The sequence below is a fragment of the Myotis brandtii genome, unplaced genomic scaffold, assembly GCF_000412655.1.
Source record: "Myotis brandtii unplaced genomic scaffold, ASM41265v1 scaffold506, whole genome shotgun sequence".
NCBI lineage: Eukaryota > Metazoa > Chordata > Mammalia > Chiroptera > Vespertilionidae > Myotis > Myotis brandtii.
This window is the reverse complement of record NW_005369287.1, coordinates 405,908-426,435: the sequence shown is the minus strand read 5'-3', so window position 1 is coordinate 426,435 and position 20,528 is coordinate 405,908. Positions and strand designations below refer to the sequence as shown.

General features: G+C 50.3%; 1 protein-coding gene across 1 annotated transcript; it reads right to left on the bottom strand.

Moving 5' to 3' along the window:
- Window positions 1–9,609: 9,609 nt before the first annotated feature.
- On the bottom strand, window positions 9,610–12,731 carry LOC102252723 (C-C chemokine receptor type 5). Its single transcript, XM_005877071.2, has 2 exons — window positions 12,659–12,731; window positions 9,610–11,140 (listed from the first exon to the last, which is right to left on the bottom strand). Exon 2 carries the CDS (start codon window positions 11,127–11,129, stop codon window positions 10,032–10,034), a length of 1,098 nt encoding a protein of 365 aa, XP_005877133.1. The 5' UTR covers window positions 11,130–11,140; window positions 12,659–12,731; the 3' UTR covers window positions 9,610–10,031.
- Between the last annotated feature and the right edge of the window lie 7,797 nt (window positions 12,732–20,528).

Sequence of the window (20,528 nt, the reverse complement as noted above, 5' to 3'; positions counted from 1 at the left end):
CCAGGTGAGGGTCTCAGGTTTGGGCAGGACTTGGCCCAGTGTCCTTCCTTGTTACACTTGAAGCACAGGCCCGGAGGAGGCTTAGCCCCTGACTTACGCTTGTTGGAGGACCGGCACGTCGTTTGGGGTATGTGCGAGTGGTGGCTAGGAGCTGAAAGGCCTCCTTCTGGGCCTCAGCCTTGGCCTGATCTCGCCTTTGTTTTTGGATTTGGGTCTTCTGGTCTCTATTATTAAAGACCTCAAAGGCCAGGTTAACAAGGTCTTTTTGAGGGGTGTGTGGACCTGTGTCTGTTGTTCGAAGTTTGCGGTGTATGTTGGGGGCTGATTGGGCTATAACATGGGTGTTCAGAAGAAGGGGCCCCTCTGGGAAGGTGGAGGCCAGGGGGGTAAATTTCTGTTAGGCCTCTGTGAGGAGGGGGGAAGAGAGCTGGGTTTTTGTCAGGGCCCTGAGTGATTTCATTAAGTTTGTCATAGTTGACTGCCTTATGGGCAGCCTTTTGAGTCTGGCAATGAGACAGGTGATTATATGGCTGCAGAGCCGGCGCCCTGGAGAATTAACCTGATAGTCCCATCTCGGGTCAGTTCGGGGGACTGCGTCAGTTCCAACCGGGTTGGCTGCCACGTCCTGTCTATGGAGGGAATGGTCCTGAGCTGCTAGCCTAACGTGCTCCTTCTTCTCTGGGGTGAGAGAGGAGGACAGGATGACATAGATGTCGTGTCAGGTCAGGGCATAGGACTGGGTCAGGTACTCAAATTCCTTAATAAAAATGGTCGGGTTGGTGGAAAAAGAACCTAATCCTTTCCCAATCTGGGAAAGATCAGACATAGAGAATGAGATGTGTACCCGGACTGTGCCCTCGGTTCCTGCTCTCTCTCTATCTCTCTCTCTCAGGGGTAGAACGGGCATGGGAATAGAAGTGGCTATTGAGGAAGGCAGTGTTTGGTGGCCCGAGAGCGAGGTTTAGGAGGGGAAAGACTGTATTGGGACTCAAGTTCTCAGGATTTGGGCTCTCAGGGGCCTGGGGAGAAGGTGGTTGCTGGTTAGGAGGGTCTGGGTTTTAGGACTCTACTGCAGGTGAGGGAGGGGGCGCATACGGGGGTGGTCTGCTGGGTCAAAAGTAGATTCAGAATCCGAAGTGTTAGGGAGTGATGTTTTGTGGGAAGGAGAAGGATCCGATGGGAAGAACAGGACTGACAGAGGGTCGAGACCAAAGTGGTAGAGTGAGATGATGGGTGGATGATGATAGAGTGCCCAGGGACAGTTGTGTCTCCTGTGGCCATGCCAAGAATCCAGAACATTCCATGAGTCTAGAGGATGGGTGGGTCAGGTACTCAAATTCCTTAATAAAAATGGTCGGGTTGGTGGAAAAAGAACCTAATCCTTTCCCAATCTGGGAAAGATCAGACATAGAGAATGGGATGTGTACCCGGACTATGCCCTCGGTTCCTGCTCTCTCTCTCTCAGGGGTAGAACGGTCATGGGAATAGAAGTGGCTATTGAGGAAGGCAGTCTTTGGTGGCCTGAGAGCGAGGGTTAGGTGGGGAAAGACTGTATTGGGACTCAAGTTCTCAGGATTTGGGCTCTCAGGGGCCTGGGGAGAAGGTGGTTGCTGGTTAGGAGGGTCTGGGTTTTAGGACTCTACTGCAGGTGAGGGAGAGGGTGCATACGGGGGTGGAGGTCGGTGGTCTGCTGGGTCAAAAGTAGATTTAGAATCCGAAGTGTTAGGGGGTGATGTTTTGTGGGAAGGAAAAGGATCCGATGGGAAGAACAGGACTGACAGAGAGTCGAGACCAAAGTGGTAGAGTGAGATGATGGGTGGATGATGATAGAGTGCCCAGGGACAGTCGTGTCTCCTGTGGCCATGCCAAGAATCCAGAACATTCCATGAGTCTGGAGGAAGCTGCAGCAATCTTGCCTGGGATCCCAAACAGCCCAGCACAGGCCTGTGTCCTCCTGGATGAGGCTGGGACAGGGTTTCTCAACCACAGCACTGCTGACATGTGGGACTGGACACGTTTTTCTTGTGGGGGATTGTCCTGTGTGTTGAGGATATTGAGAAGCATCCCTGGCCTCTTCCCCAAGTTGTGACAACCTAAATGTCTCCAGACGTGGCCACGTGGCTCCCGGAGGAAAATTGCCCTCTGGTTGAGATCCACTACCCCAGAAGAATCAACTGTGGGCATGGGAGAAAAGGGAAAATACATCAGCAAGGGCATGCCCAACAGAAAACGAATTCTACGCATCTTGAAACTGATTGAGCAATCCCGGGGTTGCACTGAACAGGCGGGCACAGATGAAATGGGTCCGGGTTCTAAGCAGATGCGGCCCCGAATGAGGAAGAGTGTGTTTGGTTATAACATGGTCTCATTTGCGCTGCTGAGTCGGGGCCCGATATAAACATGAGACGCCAGAAGGCTGCCCCTTGGTCTCAGGCTCCAGCCGAGCCTTTGTCCCTGCCAGGAAGCCAGTCTGACCGCCCAGCGCTGCCGCCCTCCTCGGCGTTGGGAGCGGGCCTCACCCCAGGCACGTTGTGGATGTCTGTTTACCTCTGGGCTCTGTCTTTAGACTCTTACATCATTCCTTGAACACAGGAACTGGGGCCTGTGGTAACCCTAGCACCAGCTCAGTAGCTTCTCAATAGGCATTGGGTGAATAAGGATGTATTTAAAATGCAACTCTCCTGAACTCATGACACTGTCCACTGCACTCTGTTATTTACTCTGTCCGGGTGTGTTGGGTCATCTCTCCCAGGTGGTCATGAGTCTTCTCTCCAGGGCGTTGCAAGCCACTGTGGGACTCGGTCATGGACATGATTTCTGGGAGCAAGAAGTTGTCTGGCTCACCTGGATTTCATGGTAGGCAGGTGGCCTCTCTAATTTGTGTCACTGCAGTGGCCCTTGAATGATCATCAGAGGCTGATGGGGACTCTGTAACTGATCTGACTGATAGCCTCAGAACCCACTGATCAATGTTCATATCACAGTAATGGGGACAGTGCGCCATCTCCACCCCGACCCAGGTGATGTGGAGCAATGGAAGGTCCTCACCCACAGAGGGGTCTTGCCAAGGAATCATTCCTGCAGCTGATTAACTGCAAGATCAAAGAAAATACAGAGCACAGAGATTGTTCTCTGTATCTATGAGTTTGTTTTTATCTTGTTTGTTTGTTTGTTTTGTTTTTTGGATCCCACCTGTAAGTGAAATTATATGGTACTAGAGGCCCAGTGCACGAAATTTGTGCACAGATAGGGTCCCTAGGCCTGGCTGGCGATCAGGGCCGATCTGTGGGGCAACTGGCGGGGTGATCGGGGGCCCCCCACTGGCACCCGCCTTGGCTGGCCTGGGACCTGCAGGCTGGGGGCAGCTCCTGCATTGAGCGTCTGCTCCCTGGTGATCAGTGCACATCATAGCGACCGGTCTTTCCACTGGTTGTTCCACCGTTTGGTCGATTTGCATATTAGGCTTTTATTATATAGGATTTGTCTTTCTCTTTCCAACCTATTTCACTTAGCTCAATATCCTCTACATCCACTCATGTTGTCACAAATGGTAAGACTTCATTCTTTTTTATGGCTGAGTAATATTTCATTTCACATCTTCTTTATCCATTCAGAAGAGTTGGAGGGCTGGGTGAAAAAGGGAAAGGGATTAAGAAGTACAAATTGGCAATTACAAAATAGTCAAATACAACTTAGGGAATATAATCAATAATATTGTAATAACCATGTGTGGTCTCAGAGGGGTACTAGACTTAGAAGCGGGATCAATTCATACATTATGTAAATGTCTAACCCTCTATGCTATATGCCTGAAACTCATATAATATTTCATACCAACTGTAAGTGAAAAGTTAACTGCAGAATTATCATTGCTGTCTCCAGGCTGTCGTGGACTTCCAGAATTTTGCAGCTCTGTAGGGATAATGTTGTACTGGAGAGTTAAAGGAATGGTTCTTGGGGCGGGGGGCGCTGAATTCTTTCACCAACATAAGTGAAATCTGTACTCACTTGTGAAACTTCTCACACAGCAGCCCCCTTTCTGCACGAGAGACAGTCTCTCTGGCATTTGAAGCTGCAAGCTCAGCATGGGTGCCAGACATCCCAGTTTTATTTACTTTTCACTTGGAATGGATGAGTCAAAGCATAATCTCAAACCAGCAATAACCGTGAAATACTCAGGGCCTCTTGTAGATACTTTATGCTGCCACTTAAGTCTAGATTCCTATGCTTTAAGAACCAGCTTGCTGAAGACAGTGCTAACGTTCTGTTATGAAAATCTGGAGCCGAATCCAGACTCTCCCTGGTCTTTGTGTCTCCCACTTGCAGCCGTGGGGCAAGGGGTGTCTTCCTGGGACCGCAGCCCTGGCTCCTGCATGATCAGCAGGACAGGCTTTAGGCAGAGGTTGTCAAACTTGGCCATACTGAGAATCACCAGGAACTTCTAAAAGTCGAAAAACCACAGGCCGCATTGTACACCCTCCCCATCAGGACCCCTGGGGGTGGGAGTCAGCTGTCACTATTTGTAAAGCTCCCCAAGTGACTACCATGTGCAGGCTAGATGAAGCACGGCCCCCCTGAATCCCAGACCCTCCTCCCCTGCTCCCACCCGTCCTACTCAGTGGCTCCCTGCTGGCCGCCCAAGCGCGATGGGGAAGCACCGTGACTGAAGACACACCTCTGCGCTGGCCCGCCCAGATCTGCTACCAAAGCATGGTAGCCACCAAGCTTGGGTGAAAATTGCTGTTTAATATTTTAACCCTGCTGACTTGGCTTCTGTAACTATTTGCTTGCTAAAATAATAGAAAAGTTACTTTGATTTTTCTGAACTTATATAAGTTATCCCATTCGATTGAATACTCCATTGACTGTGGTTTGAATGCCCCCATGGAGAGTGATCTTACTGGTCTTTCGAAACACATTCCTCTGCACCTGGAGACCAGGACAGCACACTTACTCTAAATGGCCTCAGTGGCTCCAGAGAATGTGTTTCCGTTGACTCAGTGGTCCCAAGACCCGAAACTATAATTAATCTTTGTAACTAACTTGCTCAATCGAAGCTTCTGTAACAAACGGCTTTTTGCAAACCAGGTTCCTCATTCCAAACCTCGAGATGTAATCAATACCTTTGTGATATTTGCCTATATAAGTCTGATGTTTCGGCCAAGAGGGCCCCTACGAGATTTGGAGAGCAAATTGCCCCCTCGTAGTCCCGGCTTTGAAATAAATGTGGCTCCTTAATTCGACTTCTTGAGGCGTCCTTGTGTGATTCGCAGGGTACAATACAACACTACATCAGAATCTCTGGGGCTGGAGGTGGGCTCGGGTCTTCCTCTCTATAATGAGGGGGTTGGACTGGCTGATCTTCGCAACCTTTCTGGTTTCAAATTCCATGACACCGTAAGTGATCAAAGTGAGGTGATATCAATAAGGGAGACAGGAGGGTGTGGATGTAAAAGAAACCCACCTACAAACACTTGGTACCTGCAAGAGAAATGTGGGAGGGGCTGGTGGCGTTACAGGCTATGAGAAAGCTTTGTCACAAGACATTTTGGGACCTTGTTGCAAGATCATGAGTTCAGCGATCTGCAGAGATTGGCAGGGGCAGTTGGGACTTTTATCTCACCGCAGGGATCAACCTGCATCCCCATCCACACTCCTCTGGTTCTTCAGAAACAACAAGAGTGCCAGCAGACAAGCTTTAAACCGCTGAAGGGAAAAAGGCTCCGTCTTCATTCTCTGTGGCCCAGGTGGTTGGGGGATGCCCTTGTTGATTGCTAAAGTGGCCACAAGGGGGCAGTATAGCACAGCGTTCTTAACGAAGGCCTTTCCATTGAATCACGTTGGAAAGACTTCTTTCTACACATATACTTAACAAACCTAGTTACCACCTTCAGAAAAAGAAGCAAAAATAAGTTCCTGAAACATGACAGAATTGCAGTGACACAGAACTTACAATCAAATTAAAGAGCAAGAATATGGAGCCAAACGTAAAGAAGAGTTGTAAAAATGCTTGAAGGAAAATTTGGCACAATTATGACCTATATAATTTAACGTATTAACGTTTGGCGATGTTTCGGAAAAAACACAAGCAAGATTTCTGCAGTGGATTTTATTGAAACGCGAAGGAGCTATGGAAATGCGTTTCGGTTTTGCCTTTTCTGTCCTTCCTGGCCAGGATGGTTAGGGAAGCTCTCGCATTGCCACTGTAAGCCGACAGGTTAGACTAGTAGGGAGGACAGTTAGATAGCCCACCTTATGCTCCGCTTCCATCTCCACTTCTAGCCTCCGGGGTAGCTGGTGGCAAGTCGAATACCTCCATCAGAAAGGTTACCCCTTGGAAGTTGATGTTCATGATTGGTTGTCTGTTCTTCCCTCCGATAGAAAACAAATGACTTGTAAATGTAATCGTAACAGTGAAAATGCCAATGCATTTTAACTTAGAGCTGTTTAAACTTGAGTACCCTTGGAATACAAGTGTAAACGGAATTCTAATTTATGAGTTTGTACCTTATTCCTCCCTGCTAAGGACTTTATGCACGGCATGTACGCAGTGCCCTCCTTGGCAGGGGCCCCTGGGTAGAGGAGCAGGGTCCCTTCCCCCAGGGGATGGTGAATGGAGTCAGAACTCCTGAGAAGAGTAGGCAGTGAAGGGTCCAGGCCAAGGAGAAGTGAGGAAATGGGCGGAAGGAGCTCATGGGGGCGGGCCCTGGTAAGGCTGCAGACACCTCCGGCAGCTATTTCTTCATGTTCATTCTGGAGTCACTTATTAAGATGGAAAGGAGATAAGAAGTGATGTATCTCGCGGCCCCTAGGTGGAGGAGCAGGGTCCCTTCCCCCAGGGGATGGTGAATGGAGTCAGAACTCCTGAGAAGAGTAGGCAGTGAAGGGTCCAGGCCAAGGAGAAGTGAGGAAATGGGCGGAAGGAGCTCATGGGGGCGGGCCCTGGTAAGGCTGCAGACACCTCCGGCAGCTATTTCTTCATGTTCATTCTGGAGTCACTTATTAAGATGGAAAGGAGATAAGTAGTGATGTATATCAGCCCTAAAAGTTGATACCTTGCAACCTGCCCAAACAGCTGCCTTCATCGTCTGGGACAGGTCTCCCGTGTCCCTCACCCCGTCCCTCTACTCTAACTTCAGCCCCCTGTCGGCCTTCCTGGGCTCATGCCTCCTCTAGGCCTAGGAGATGGAAGGCGGCCCTTCAGTGCTGTTTTGGCGAAGTTGTCTTAAGAGCCAGCTCCAGCTGTCCTTGTCTTCTGCGCATTTCACCCACGTCCGAGTAGGATGGCTGCTGGCTCTGCTGCCACCTACTGGAAGGTGGCAGCACAGCAGGCTGAAAACCGGGAAACCAGTGTGTTCCCAACCATGAGTGTGCACAGACGTCACCTCTACCTGGCCCACCTGTGCTCTCTGAGGATGGGACACGTGCACAGAAATCCACATGGGCATCCTTGCCAGCACGCAGCCAGGTGTTTGAGAGAGACTGTAAGTGAACAAAAAGCAACCTTTATAGCAACCAACCTCCTCCTCCCGCATCCCATTGCCTTTAACTCAGGACTGCAGGCCCATGAGGCCATGGCGTTATCTAGCGCCCTCATTTGCAAACACACACAGCTGCCGAATGCTTCAACACACATGGGGTGCTTTTTTTAAAACAACAACAACAACAAACAACAACGTGTCAACTCTTTTATTTGAGTCATAGAATTAAATTGGAAATTGAACCATTTCCAGGATCAGTTGCTCAGAAACTCCATCCTGGAGGCAGCATCTTTAAATACAAATTATTCTGGAAATTTGACCCAGGTACCGGGTCAACTTTTGAAACTATTCATACTATTAAAAAAAAAAAATACAATTCTCAATACATGTGTGAAATTCTCCCAGTTACTTACAAAATGCTATCACAATTTAAGTGCTAGTGTCTAAATGGACCCTTCACTGAAAGAACAAGAATATCATTTATTATTTTAGATGGTGATTATATTAGACACATTTTCTTCCAAGCAATTTGTAACTTTCTATATACATACAAAGACCATATATCTATATCTATCTATCATCTATCTATGTAGATAGATGATAGATAGATAGATAGATAGATACAAAGATATCAGAATGTCTGAATCAAGCGAGAGGCTGGGATCATATGCTACTTATGCCCCCTCAACCGCCTTAAGAGGGAAAGATTAGGTACTTCAGTCACTTCCTGTCCACAACCACAACCCACAAGGTTCAGGTTTCAGAGTTTGAGAAAAATCATTAACACCTCCTGTTTTTCTGATATAATCTCCCCGGTGATTCTCACTCCTGTATGTTTCCTCACCTAATGTTGACTACCATGGTCCTAGCTACCGCAATTCAAAACATCCTCAGGCATGTGCTAAGTAAGAAAAGTAGCAACTGCAGAGAGGAAAAAAAGCCCCATAGTTCTCCCTTCCAAATGGGTAACTCCCTTAGAGTTTGGGTACGGGTTGTCTGGAGGAGGCATCGTTAAAGAGTATCTAAAGGCCCCACACGCAGCCCGAAACACAGAGGTTGATCAATGGTACTTTTTGTGGCTTATGCAGCCGGGGGCAGCCTGTTTCCAAATGAGTCAGTGTCTTCTCCTCTCCGCCTATTGGTAGGGTTAAATCCGGAAGATGATGCTTAGACAGTGAGGGGGAGCGGGGGTGGGGTGTGTGTGTGTGAGTGTGGCAGGCAGACTCTTAGTCATTTGGGCTTCCCTCACCTCTTGGCTCAATGCTTATAAAGCTCTGGGCTTTCATGAACTATGTAGGTTGCCTATCTGAGCTGGCAGTGTACCTGGGCCTCAGGCACACGCATTCACACACCTGTTGCTTCAAAGCCTCCAGGAGATGCCTGGTGACTGAGCTGGGGTGGGAAGGATGCTCTGAGAGCTTGTGCATCAATGAGAGACAGCCAGAGTCTGTCCGCACCAGGCTGCGTGCGAGCTCACAACACCCACCCCTCCTCTCCCACCTCCCCCTCCTGCTTTTCACCTAAACCTCCTGGAAGCCTCTTTTGGGGCATCTCCAGTCTGCATGTTGAAACCTAGGGTCTCTCTGTGCCCCTTAGCACCCACTTCAATCTGCCCGGCTCGGCTGACTCTTACCCTAAATGCTGTGAATGTACTCGCCTCCACCCCACCCCTGCCTGTGCCGTGACCTCAGCGGAGGCCTCCTCACCCTGACCTGCGTGTTGCTGGTCCCCCTGCCCTAAATGCTCACCTTCCCAGGTCTTCCTCAGGGCACTGGATGAACCCCTGCCACGCTGGCCAAGGCCCCTGCTCTACTGTCAGGTTCTTCACACCCCAGCCCACACCTCCTCCCAACCAGTCACACAGCTTTGCCCTTGCGTGCAGCGCCTGCAGCTTGGGGCTCAGCATCCTTTTCTTCCACCAGCAGTGGGTCCCCCTCCCTTCCTCCCAGCTCCACCAGGCCATGGACTCTCATCTGGGCCTGAGTGCCTGGGGAACTTACTGCCCACCTTGGAGGGAGGTCACACGAGGAGACGGCCTTTCATAACTGACCACGTCCAAGTCTCTCCTTGGTCCCCCTCCCTTCCTCCCAGCTCCACCAGGCCATGGACTCTCATCTGGGCCTGGAGGGAGGTCACACAAGGAGACGGCCTTTCATAACTGACCAAGTCCAAGTCTCTCCTCCCCACGCAAGACAAGGACTGATCTACACACATTTACAACCTGTCCATTGCCTTGTGCAGGCAAGAAACTATACAGCACGTGTCTTGATTCATTTTGTTGTTCCTGGTCAGGCAACCAAACTCAAGCATCAGCAATTCTCGGGGGACAATTTTTTATAATGAACTTTTCCAGGGAAGGGAGCATTCGTCGATTGCTGAGGTCCGTGGAGGGCAGATGACAAGGTGGCTATTTCACCCACTTGTTTTGGTTGTAGAATGGAAGGGCAGATACCAAATAGATGGGTGGATCTTTGGCCTTCTATGACAGCCACTTCCTTTCTGAAATCGCTGCTCCCACCCCCAGCCTGGGGCTAAAAAACCGAGTGCAGGTCACAAGCCAACAGAGATGTCCTGCTCCCCTGTGGAGCGTGAGTAGACGGAGCCCCCGCGCTCAGGGGCCTCTCGCTGGAAGATGGGGCAGCGTTTGAAGAGGCGGCGGGCGATGTGCTTTTGGAAGAAGCCTGACAGGTAGTTTCTGAACTTCTCCCCGACGAAGGCGTAGATGATGGGGTTGATGCAGCAGTGCGTCATGCCCAGGGTCTCCGTCACCTGCATGGCTTGGTCCAGCCGATTGGAGCTACTGCAGTTGTTCAGGCCGAAGAACTCCTGGAAGGTGTTCAGGAGCAGGACGAGGTTGTAGGGAGCCCAGAAAAGGAAGTAGACGATCATGATCACGAAGATGAGCCTCACGGCCTTGTGCCTCTTCTTCTCGTTGCGACACCGCATCAGGGTCTTCAGGATTCCAGAGTAGCAGACGACCATGACCAGCAGGGGCAGGACCAGGCCCAAGAGGACCATCTTCAAGGTCTGGAAATTCTTCCAGAAACGATACTGACTGGTTGGGTAGTGAGGACTGCAGGTGCAACGAGACACCTCTTTTTGGGATTTGGTGAAGATGATTCCTGGGAGAGAGGCGAACACGGCCACCACCCAGGTGACCCCACTGGTCACCACCCCAAACGTGACCGTCCTGGCTTTTAAAGCAAACACAGCGTGGACGATCGCCAGGTACCTGTCAATGGTCAAGAGGATGATGAAGAAGATTCCGGAGAAGAAGCTGATAAAATAGAGGCCCGTCAGAAGCCGGCACATGATGTTCCCGAAGACCCACTGGCCGGCTGCGTAGTGAGCCCAGAAGGGGATGGTGAGAAGGAAGAGCAGGTCAGAGAGGGCCAGGTTGAGCAGGTAGATGTCAGTCATGCTCTTCAGCTTTTTGCAGTTGATCAGGATGAGGACGACCAGCAGGTTGCCCACAAACCCGAAGATGAACACCAGCGAGTAGAGCGGAGGCAGCAGCTGGGCCGCGATGTGCCTCACATTGATTTTCTGGCAGGGCTCTGACATGCTGTAGTCAATGTAATCGAATGTGGTTGGCACTTGATCCATCGTGGTTGGCACTTGATCCATCGTGGTTGGCACTTGATCCATCGTGCTCAGCCCTGTGGATACAGAAGCAATGATCGCTGATCAAGCCCCAGAAGGTACCGAGGGGCCCACCGTGACTGCAAATGCTTTTACACATGAAGGGGGCCCTAACATTGATACATAAATTTCTACATTTAACTGAGCTCCTTTTGGGGGGTGGGGGGCACAGAATGAACTCTGAAAATAAAGGGAAGGCTTGCCGCTAGCTTCCTTGCTTACTCGCTCTGTTGGGGAAACTCATGAAAGGACCCATAGCCACATGGAGTGGTTGAAACTTTAATAACAATGTCAAGAAATGGAGTCGGGCACCATCAGTCCAACACTGCCTTGCAATCTACGCCGAAGCTGCCATTCCCTTGAGTGGGCTTCCGTGAGCATCGCCTCGGGCGTGCTCTGGTCATTAGGTTTCCCAGGGTACCATGCAAGCCAACCACTAAGCTTCACTTAGGCAACTAATCCTCAAGGTGACCCAATGAGGCAGGTCACATTACTGTTCCCATGTTGCAGATGAGAATCTCAAAGTCCAGAGAGGAGGACTTACCCAAAGATACACGGCTGGGGAGCAACTGATTCAGAACCCAGGCAATCTACACTCATCCACCATGTCATCCTGTCCCTCACTCCTTGGTGAGAGAACCAACGGGCAGGGCCATCAGCTTGGTGCCTCTCTCTCTCTCTCTCTTTCTCTCTCTGGTCAGAACGAAATGGGCTTGCGGATGCCGGGTCCCCGAGAAGGTCCTAAGAGCCAGCAGCCAATTGTAACATACATTGTCCCCTTTCCTCTGAAGTTTGTGTTTATAGTTCCTGAGTTGCGATGAGTAAGAGGTCTCCACATCCACAAGGAATGGTCAAGTGGGAAATGTTCCATCTGCCACCACCCTTCCTGCCATAGCTCCGTTCCTTCGCAACCCTCCGGCTTGCCCCAGCTCCCCACGTTCCACTTCTGGCCTGAGAAGTCTCTCTAATCCTGGGCAGCTGGGGAAGAACATCTCCCTTTAAAGTTCTGAGCCAGAAAAAGGAGCACACACGAACCTGTGCTGTGAGACTCATATGTTAAAGGGAGACTTTGATATTTGTAATGATATTAACTTGGGCAATTTTCAGCCTTCCTCTCTTCTGAGGGAAAAGAACACCAAAAGAACCAGACTGAGCTGCAACTTCTGGTGGGGCGCATGTTCAGAGGGCATCCTGCCGGGGGGTTTTGTCCTGATCAGAAGGTAATCGCTACCCAGATTTCGCCAAGAATCCCCTCTCTGACAAAGCTTTCTTTTGAAAGGTCGGGGCTTTCAAAGAAATAATACTGTTTCCTTTAGAATTTTTCATTCATAATCGTGTTTTGTATCTTCGATGTTATCACCGTCTGAAACTCATTCTAAATTCTAAGCCTTTCCTGATCGTCGAGATGATCGTTTAAGATAGTCCTTTGAGCACCTGGTGCTTGTCTAATGTCCCCTCTGGGTTTCCTGTAAAGGCTTGTGCTCATCACAGAAGCAGAGCTAACTCATAGGCAAAGTGACAGAGAGGTGACTTACCGGGAAGTTTCTGGTGGGGACGGATGTCTTAGCTCTTCTGACCAGCTGAGCTGTGCAAATCAAACATATAGCAACAGACACACAGGAAACTTAAAGCAGTTTCTACTTAAAGGGGGGTGGAGTTGTAATGCCTACGTATGTTGCAGGGCAAAAAAAAAAAAATCAGTAAACAGTTCTCCTTTTTCTTTTCCTTTTTCACTTGAGCTGTAAATAGGCAGAAGAGTAGATTTCTGGTCTGTAACGTGAGCTTCCCTAGTTACACTGTTTTCTTTAGGTTCTCTGCTCATCCAACTACACAGCGTCTGTTAGGAAACAGAAAGAACGGGAGGATATTGGAACTAGAATATTCACATGTATCTAGTGAAAAGCCCTCGCTTTCCTGAAAAACAAAAACAAAATCCCTGCTGTCCAGGGGGCAAATGATGTGTGCAAGGCCTCAGGGCTTGTCAGCGTGAGGCCCAAAGGCCGAGAGATCCCCATCCTCTTCCTATTTGTTCAATGAAGCCAACTCAAAACGACTTGAAATTGAGAGGGGAATCCTTCATAGTAACCCCGTGCCCCCCTTCACCCATCCTTCTCCCCACCGCCTTGCCTACTGCAGCTTATACACTCGCTCAGCACCCTATACGGTTTTCCTCTGTAAACGAAAACAGCTGGTTACCTAAAGCATTTTAACGGTAGGCTCACCTGTGAGCGAACCCCGCTGCCTGCCTTTCTCTCGGGTATCTAGTGGGGCATGTCAGTACGAGTTTTCACTCTACTGTTTCACTGTTTGCAGCCCTCCAGCCCCGAGGGCATTGGTGGGTGCGTGTACTGTGCCAGGTATAGCGGCGGCAGAGTTCCCACCCCCAGAATACGATCTATCTGGAGCTGTGAGAACTTTTCAACATGAAATGGGCAACAAATGCCAGAAGAATAGGGTCAAATTCAGGACTAGATGACAATACTAGGCAGTCACATCAAGCTTTCTTGGTGGTAGGTGACTTATCTAAAAACTTCAATTGTTGCCCGTCTGGCTTGGCTCAGTGATTGAGTATCGACTTATGAACCAGGAGATTACGGTTCGATTCCCAGTCATGCCGGGTTGCGGGCTTGATCCCCAATGGCGGGGTGTGCAGGAAGCAGCCAATCAATGATTCTCTCTCATCATTGACGTTTCTCTCTCTCTCCCTCCCTCTTCCTTCCTCTCTGAAATCAATAAAGATAGATGATAGATAGATAGATAGATAGATAGATAGATAGAGTGGTTCTCTGGGGTCCTTGTACTAGTTTAGAGCTGCTTAGTATCAGCAAATGAGAAGCTGAAAGAATGAAGCTGATGCCTGGTGCCTGGAGACCAGGGGAAGCCGGGAAAGCATAGGGATAGCCCCGCAATCCAGAACCGCCCCTCGTGGGCACATATGTTTGTGTGACCACAGAGCCCAATGGCTGGTCACCCTAACCAGGACAGGGAGCCATAAGGAAAATGTCCCCCCGTTCATCCTGTGTGTCATTCAAGAGGCAACGACTCGGAACCGCACCCTGCAGTCATGTTGCTGGATTTCAACCCCAGCATCGCTATTTACTGTGCGACCTGAGCAAGTTACGGAAACTCTCCAGGCCTCAGTTTTCTTATCTGGGAAATGCGGCAACAAATCAAACACACAAACCTACTCGATAGGTCTATGGTCAAGATCGAGTGATACACAGACCCATAGACACAGAGAACGAGCTACTGGCTGCCAAAGGAGCGGGGTGGGGACGTGAATTAAACAAGGGAGGGAATATTCTAGGTGGCCTGTGGTTTCTCAGCAGGGCTTAGGAAAATAATGTTAATGTCTATCGCTTCTATTGTGCTTATTCTGTGCCGGTTTCGGGGAGGGGATATCAAATGATGTGACGAGTATAGATCCTTTTGCAAATGCCTGTCCTCTGTGGGTTAGTTAAGCAGTGAACTATAAAGGTGCTTTAGAAAGAGTTCACAAAACGGGTAGCAAAGAAATGGATGTAAAATGTCACAGAAGGCAGGTGCGGCTTTGGTTCTGGTGTTTCCTGCTAATACACTGGCGAGGATCTCAGATGCTGCTGGACAAACCTTACGTTTCTGCAGGAGACAGTGGTTGTTTCAGACTTTCTCACATGGAGCTGGGGCTTTGCTCTGTGTCGGTCACTGGGGTGGCGTGCTCACCCCTAGAGGGCAGTGTGGAGCAAGGAGCAGGCTCCCTCGCCCACACTGTGGTGCCCACTCACCCGGTGCTCGCGGCCAAGAGACTTCCTCTCTACGCTTCCATTTCCTCATCTGTCCAGTGATGTCTTAGGCCTGGGGGCCCAGAAGGCAGCTCCCCACTTAAATATGAATGACTCTGGGCCACGTTGGTTTGGAAAATACACATTAAATGGGAATAAGGCGGAGACAAGGAATCACAGCTTAGCAGGGTGCCTGACCCCCTCCCAGGTTTCTGGGCCCAGAGGTGAGTTCAGGTCAGCGCCTGCGATAGGGGGTCCGTCCCAAGATGCACAAGGGAGTGAGAACCAGTGGGAAGGGAACTTCTTCAGCATTTCATCAGTGAAACACTGTTCTGGATACAACAGACAACAAATGAGCAGTGTATCCTGTGACTTCGTTTCCTGGTCTCTGCTTCCCTTTTCACTTGGTCCCTCCCACTCTCCAGGGCTCCCATCCTCAGAGGCATGGCATTCAGACTTCCCACCAGAAACGGTCTTTTGACTGCTCTGCCACTCGCCTCCGTATGATGTCCGTATTGGAGGGTGTCTCAGGCCAGTCCTTATACAGCTGCTCTACATCTGGTCATTGCCCCCAAGTTCCAAGGGTTCCTTCACGCTCCGTACCCAGGCCATCTCTGGACCATGTACTCAGCATCGTCCACAGGATGAAGAGAACATCGGTCTTCTCCTGGGGTTCGAGGGGCCACCTGCTTGAGCACAGGGAGCTCAAACCTGCCACAAGCAGCTCACATGAACATACCTGGGGCTCAAATGGACTGTAGGTCAATGCCAGTCAACACTGAGATAGGCTGTGAAAATAGCAAACGCATCCTTTAGTTTTTATAAACAAATGTATAATTATAAAGCCAACACATGCTCATTGTATGAAGTTTGGAAAAACAGAAAAACAGAAAGTGGAGGAAATTAGGCATGTTCTCACAATCTCAAAAACAGTCCCTCGCAACATACGATGTGTTTTAATCCCCTTTTCTTAGTATGAAGTTTGGAAAAACAGAAAAACAGAAGTGGAGGAAATTAGGCATGTTCTCACAATCTCAAAAACAGTCCCTCGCAACATACGATGTGTTTTAATCCAGACCTTTTCTTACGTGTACTTTTTGGTTAATTGCCCTCCCATGTGTACCAGTTCCTGGTGCTGCTCTTTTTCTTATCAGACTAAAGATGACTTTGTAGGCACTGGCTCACATTATTAAATGTCTTATATAGTTCTTTAGCTGTTATTTTTATTGAGGTGGAACTTACATGCAGCCTAGCGCACTAGCCCTAGGCGGACAGCTGGGAGAGGCACCGCGCAACCACCACCCAGATCGAGATGACCGGAAATGGCCCTGTCACCCCGAAGGCGCCCTTGTGCCCGGCCCAGAGACCAGGGCACTCTGACTTCTATCGTCAGGGATTCGATGTGCCTGTCCTTTAACCTCCTGTAACTGGATCCCAGACTCTGGCCTCCTTCCTGTTGGCTTCTTTTGTCCAACAGAGCCCTGTAAGTAGACAGCTGGGCGTTTCCACTGGTCATTGGTATGGACAGCTTGTTTGGATGTTGCTGTCAGTCTCTGATCTCCCCCGCAAGGAAGACACTCCGGGTGTCCCCGAAGCCACCTTCACCAGGAGAGCCAGAGTCCCTCTAGTCCTCGAAGAAAAAGGGAGACCCCCCCCCAACATGCACAGACACACACCCCAGCCAGGGCCACGCTGTGTCACCGGTGCGCCTCAGCAATGATGCTGGCGTCGTGTGACTCCCATCGCCCTCCACCCTCTGCCTCAGACGCCCGCCCTGAAGAGGGTTGGGAGGTCACCATGCTGCCCTCTATTCCCGCTGTCTCTGTCCTCCAGGCCCTTTCCAGGATAACCCCGTCCTCCAGCCCACGCCCCACGCCCCCGATGCCCTGGTAAATCATCAAGCCACATAGGCACGTGCAGACTGTCCACCTCACCCCTTGGTTAGACAAGGTGGGAACCCCCTAACTCCCCTGAGAAGTCTGCTCTTGGATTTTGGGCATTTTTTTCAAATCACTGTCCAGACCTGGGGCGGATGTGACCTTAGGTGCAGTGACAGAAGTCTAACGTACCGATTCAGGAGCATAGTAGGCTTGCTGTGATCTGCTCTCTAGGCAACTCTGTGCATAACAGGATATTCGGTGGGACTTTGCCCATTGCCCCAGAACTGGCAGCCATACCCTGAGGCTGAGGGCGAGGAGGTGTTAAGTACCCTGCAGTTCTAAGAAAACCACTGACACCTGGTCACACACCTTCCCCAGGGCTGAGTGACAGAACCAGCCCTGGGTGCCCCCCTCCCCACCCACCATGTCAACCCTCCCACTCCTGTCCCTATAAGGAGAAAACCGGTGGCAGAAAAGGGTTGTAGAAGTGGGTGATTGATGGGGAGGCACGAGGGGAACCAAGGAGGGGGCTCCCAGAGATGAGGAATGGGGGTTGTCAGAAGGGGAGGCCAGCCCCGCATTTTCTTTCTTTCTTTTTTTTTTTGTGAGTGACAAGAATGTTTATTTATTTTATTAAATATATTTTATTGACTTTTTACAGAGAGGAAGGGAGAGGGATAGAGAGTTAGAAACATCGATGAGAGAGAAACATCGATCAGCTGCCTCCTACACACCCCCTACTGGGGATGTGCCCGCAACGAAGGTACATGCCCTTGACCGGAATCGAACCTGGGACCCTTCAGTCCGCAGGCTGATGCTCTATCCACTGAGCCAAACCAGTCAGGGCAACAAGAATGTTTATTAACTGGCTCCGACATAAAGCCCCAGTCCTGGAAGCCATCAACAGACTCCACGGCCTTCACTAACCTTAAGGTCGCTGACCCTTTTTCTGCTATAGAAGCGACGGGCCCCACGTTCTTGAAGGGGCGTCCACTAGGCAGCAGACCAGCTGAGCAAGGGCAGAGGGCGCTGGAGAGAAGTGGCAGGGGAGACAGGGCGTGGCACTGGGGGCAGCAAGGACATCCCAAGGATGTGAGAGCACCCAGGGTCAAGTTCAAACCTGCTGCCAACGCAGCAGCATCTCAAGAAGTTTCCAACCTCAGTCACTCACCACACCCAGGCCCCCTCCCCCCCCGCCCCGCCCCTGAGTTCCCGGGCTGCCTTGCAGAAGCCAGTCACCTGCCCAGACACTCTTCTGTCCTGCAAGGTGCCCCTTGGCGGCCTTTGCTGCCGGGGACTCTCACCCGAGGCCACTTCAATGTGTCAGGGACGTTTTCATAATGGGAGAAAGCCAAGGGGAAAGATGGGGTCTGGATGGCTTCTTCCCAGGAGGCTGCGGGCTCACATGCCTCCAGCTGCCCACACCAGGAAGATGGTGTGGGGCGGGCTGTGTCAAGCCCCCGACGCCACTAAAAGTCTCAGGATACCCATCCCGAGGAATGCTGCCCTTCCCTGGCATCCGCTGAACTCCATCAGCCCACTCACATGCTCTTCCCGGGAGAAAGGAGCCTGGCGGTGCCCACTTCAGAAATGGAGGTGTCGGCACTTTCACACTGCACTCTCCTCGGTGGGGATAAATCCTGCCGTAGCTGTTAATACTGCGATGCAGGCCTATCGTTGTCAGTCACTTTCTCCTCTGGGCTCGCAAAAATGTTCACATCTACGTGTCTCTGTGCCCTGCAGCGAGCATTGTGATTTATAAGTCACCCCACTCTCTACCCCTCTCCCCCCATCAGCAGTGAGGTCAAAGGGCACAGACATTGCCCGGCCGGTGTGGCTCAGTGGATTGAGTGTCGTCCTAGGCACCATTCCCAGTCAGGGCACGTGCCCAGGTTGTGGGCTCCATCCCATGTGGGAGGCAGCCAATCGATGTTTCTGTCTCATCAGTGTTTCCCTCTCTCTCCATCTCCCTTCCTCTCTTTCTAAAATCAATAAAAACATATTTTAAAAAATAGAATGAAAAGGGCACAGGCATTCATATCTGACCCAGTCTGGCACCTCCTAGATCCCCGGGTGTGTTTGTCACATTGGATTTCATTTAGGAAGCCTCTATCTATCATACGTATTAATTGGCTTTTGTGCTGCTTAGCAAACAACCCCCACAGCTCAGGGGCTTAACACAGACCTCTTGCTTCGGGGACGTGTGGCTGCCGTGTGGCCGCTGTGCTCTGCTCTCTGTGTCTTCTCGTTTGGTCCCCAGGATGCCTGGGCGGAAGGAGTCCTGGTCTGGGACGTCCTGTCTGTGGCTGAGCAGGGACAGCTAAAGGCTCAGCCCAGCCACTGTTCACAAGGGCTCATGTCCCTTCTGCTCACTTTCCACTGGCTGGGCCACCTGTGGGTGGGGAGGGGGTGTTCCGCCTGCAGGTCACACAGCAAGGACAGGCTTGTGTAATCACACGGGGACTGAGGGAAAAGTTGCGATCATCACACCACAGAACAACAAAGCAGGCAGTTTTTTAAAAAAAAATTTTATTGTGGTAAGAACCCTTAACACGAGGCCTACCCTCTTAACAGATTTTTTAGTGTACAATACAGGATGGTTATTTATAGGCACGATGTTGTAAAGCAGACATTTAGAACTTACTCATCTTGTATAACTGAAATTTTACACATGTTGCTAAATGTATAAAGAAAAATGTGATATATACAGAGTGGAATATTATTCAGCCTCAGAAGAGAAGAAAGCCCTGTAACATGGGAGAACCGGAGGGCATTATATTAAGTGAACTATGCCAGGCACAGAAGGACAGGTACTGCCCGATGCCACTTACAGGAGATATTTAAAGTAGTCAAACTCATAGGTGAAATGGAGGGAGTGGTGGTTGCCAGAGTTGGGGGGAGGAGGAAGTGGGGGAGTTTTTAACCAACAGGTTTTTTAAAAACAATATAGTTAGAGCATTGACTCATTTTCAGAGTCATAACAATACCTACATTTCATCACCAAAACAGAATTGAATGCATTCATTGGGATAATACACATACCGGAGGGAGAAAGACGCCCTCCTCCCCCCACCTTCTCTAGCCATGAAATAAAGCAAAACCACAGTAGCTCCCAGCTCCTGAGAGCCAGGTTCCGAAAGCCCGTGTTTCTTGCATCAGATCAGACGTGCATCGGGTACCGCGGATGCACATTCTTAACCTGGCTCACCCGAGACAAGATCTTTGCTGACTTAGGTGAACGAATCCCCTTCTTTACAAAGAAGGTTTAAAGCTTTGCCTAGGGGTCAGCTTGATTTAGGAATTCCCACTGGCCAAAGGGGACAATCCAAGCATCAACACGGACATGGACATGGACAAAGCCCGGAAGCATTCAAACGTGATTAAATCTACGCCTTCCTAGACTAACTACTGCAACACAAGATGTCTGGCAGCAAGTCAGAGAATGAAGACAGGGCTGGGCTGGGCTGGGCTGCGGGGAGCGCTGGGATCAGCTGCTGCTAGTTAGGTCGGATGTCTGGGCATCGCAGACCGCCACCCCCCTGACCTACAGCTGTGTCTGCTGAGCTGCAGTCCAAGACTTTAAGCTCAAAATCAGAATTGTCTCCATGACGAATACAGCACTTTCAGGCTTGGCGCAATAGTAACTCTTAAAATGTAGGTTAGCACATTCACAAGTTGCTGTTTTCATCTTTAACTTTTTTTTTTAATCTATTGTTGTTTTTTTCCCCATTGACCCCCTCCTCCCCGCCCCCCCCAACTCCACC

Coding starts and splice junctions, on each gene's coding strand:
- LOC102252723 (XM_005877071.2), bottom strand. CDS start 11,129: ATGGATCAAGTGCCAACCACGATGGATCAAGTGCCAACCACGATGGAT.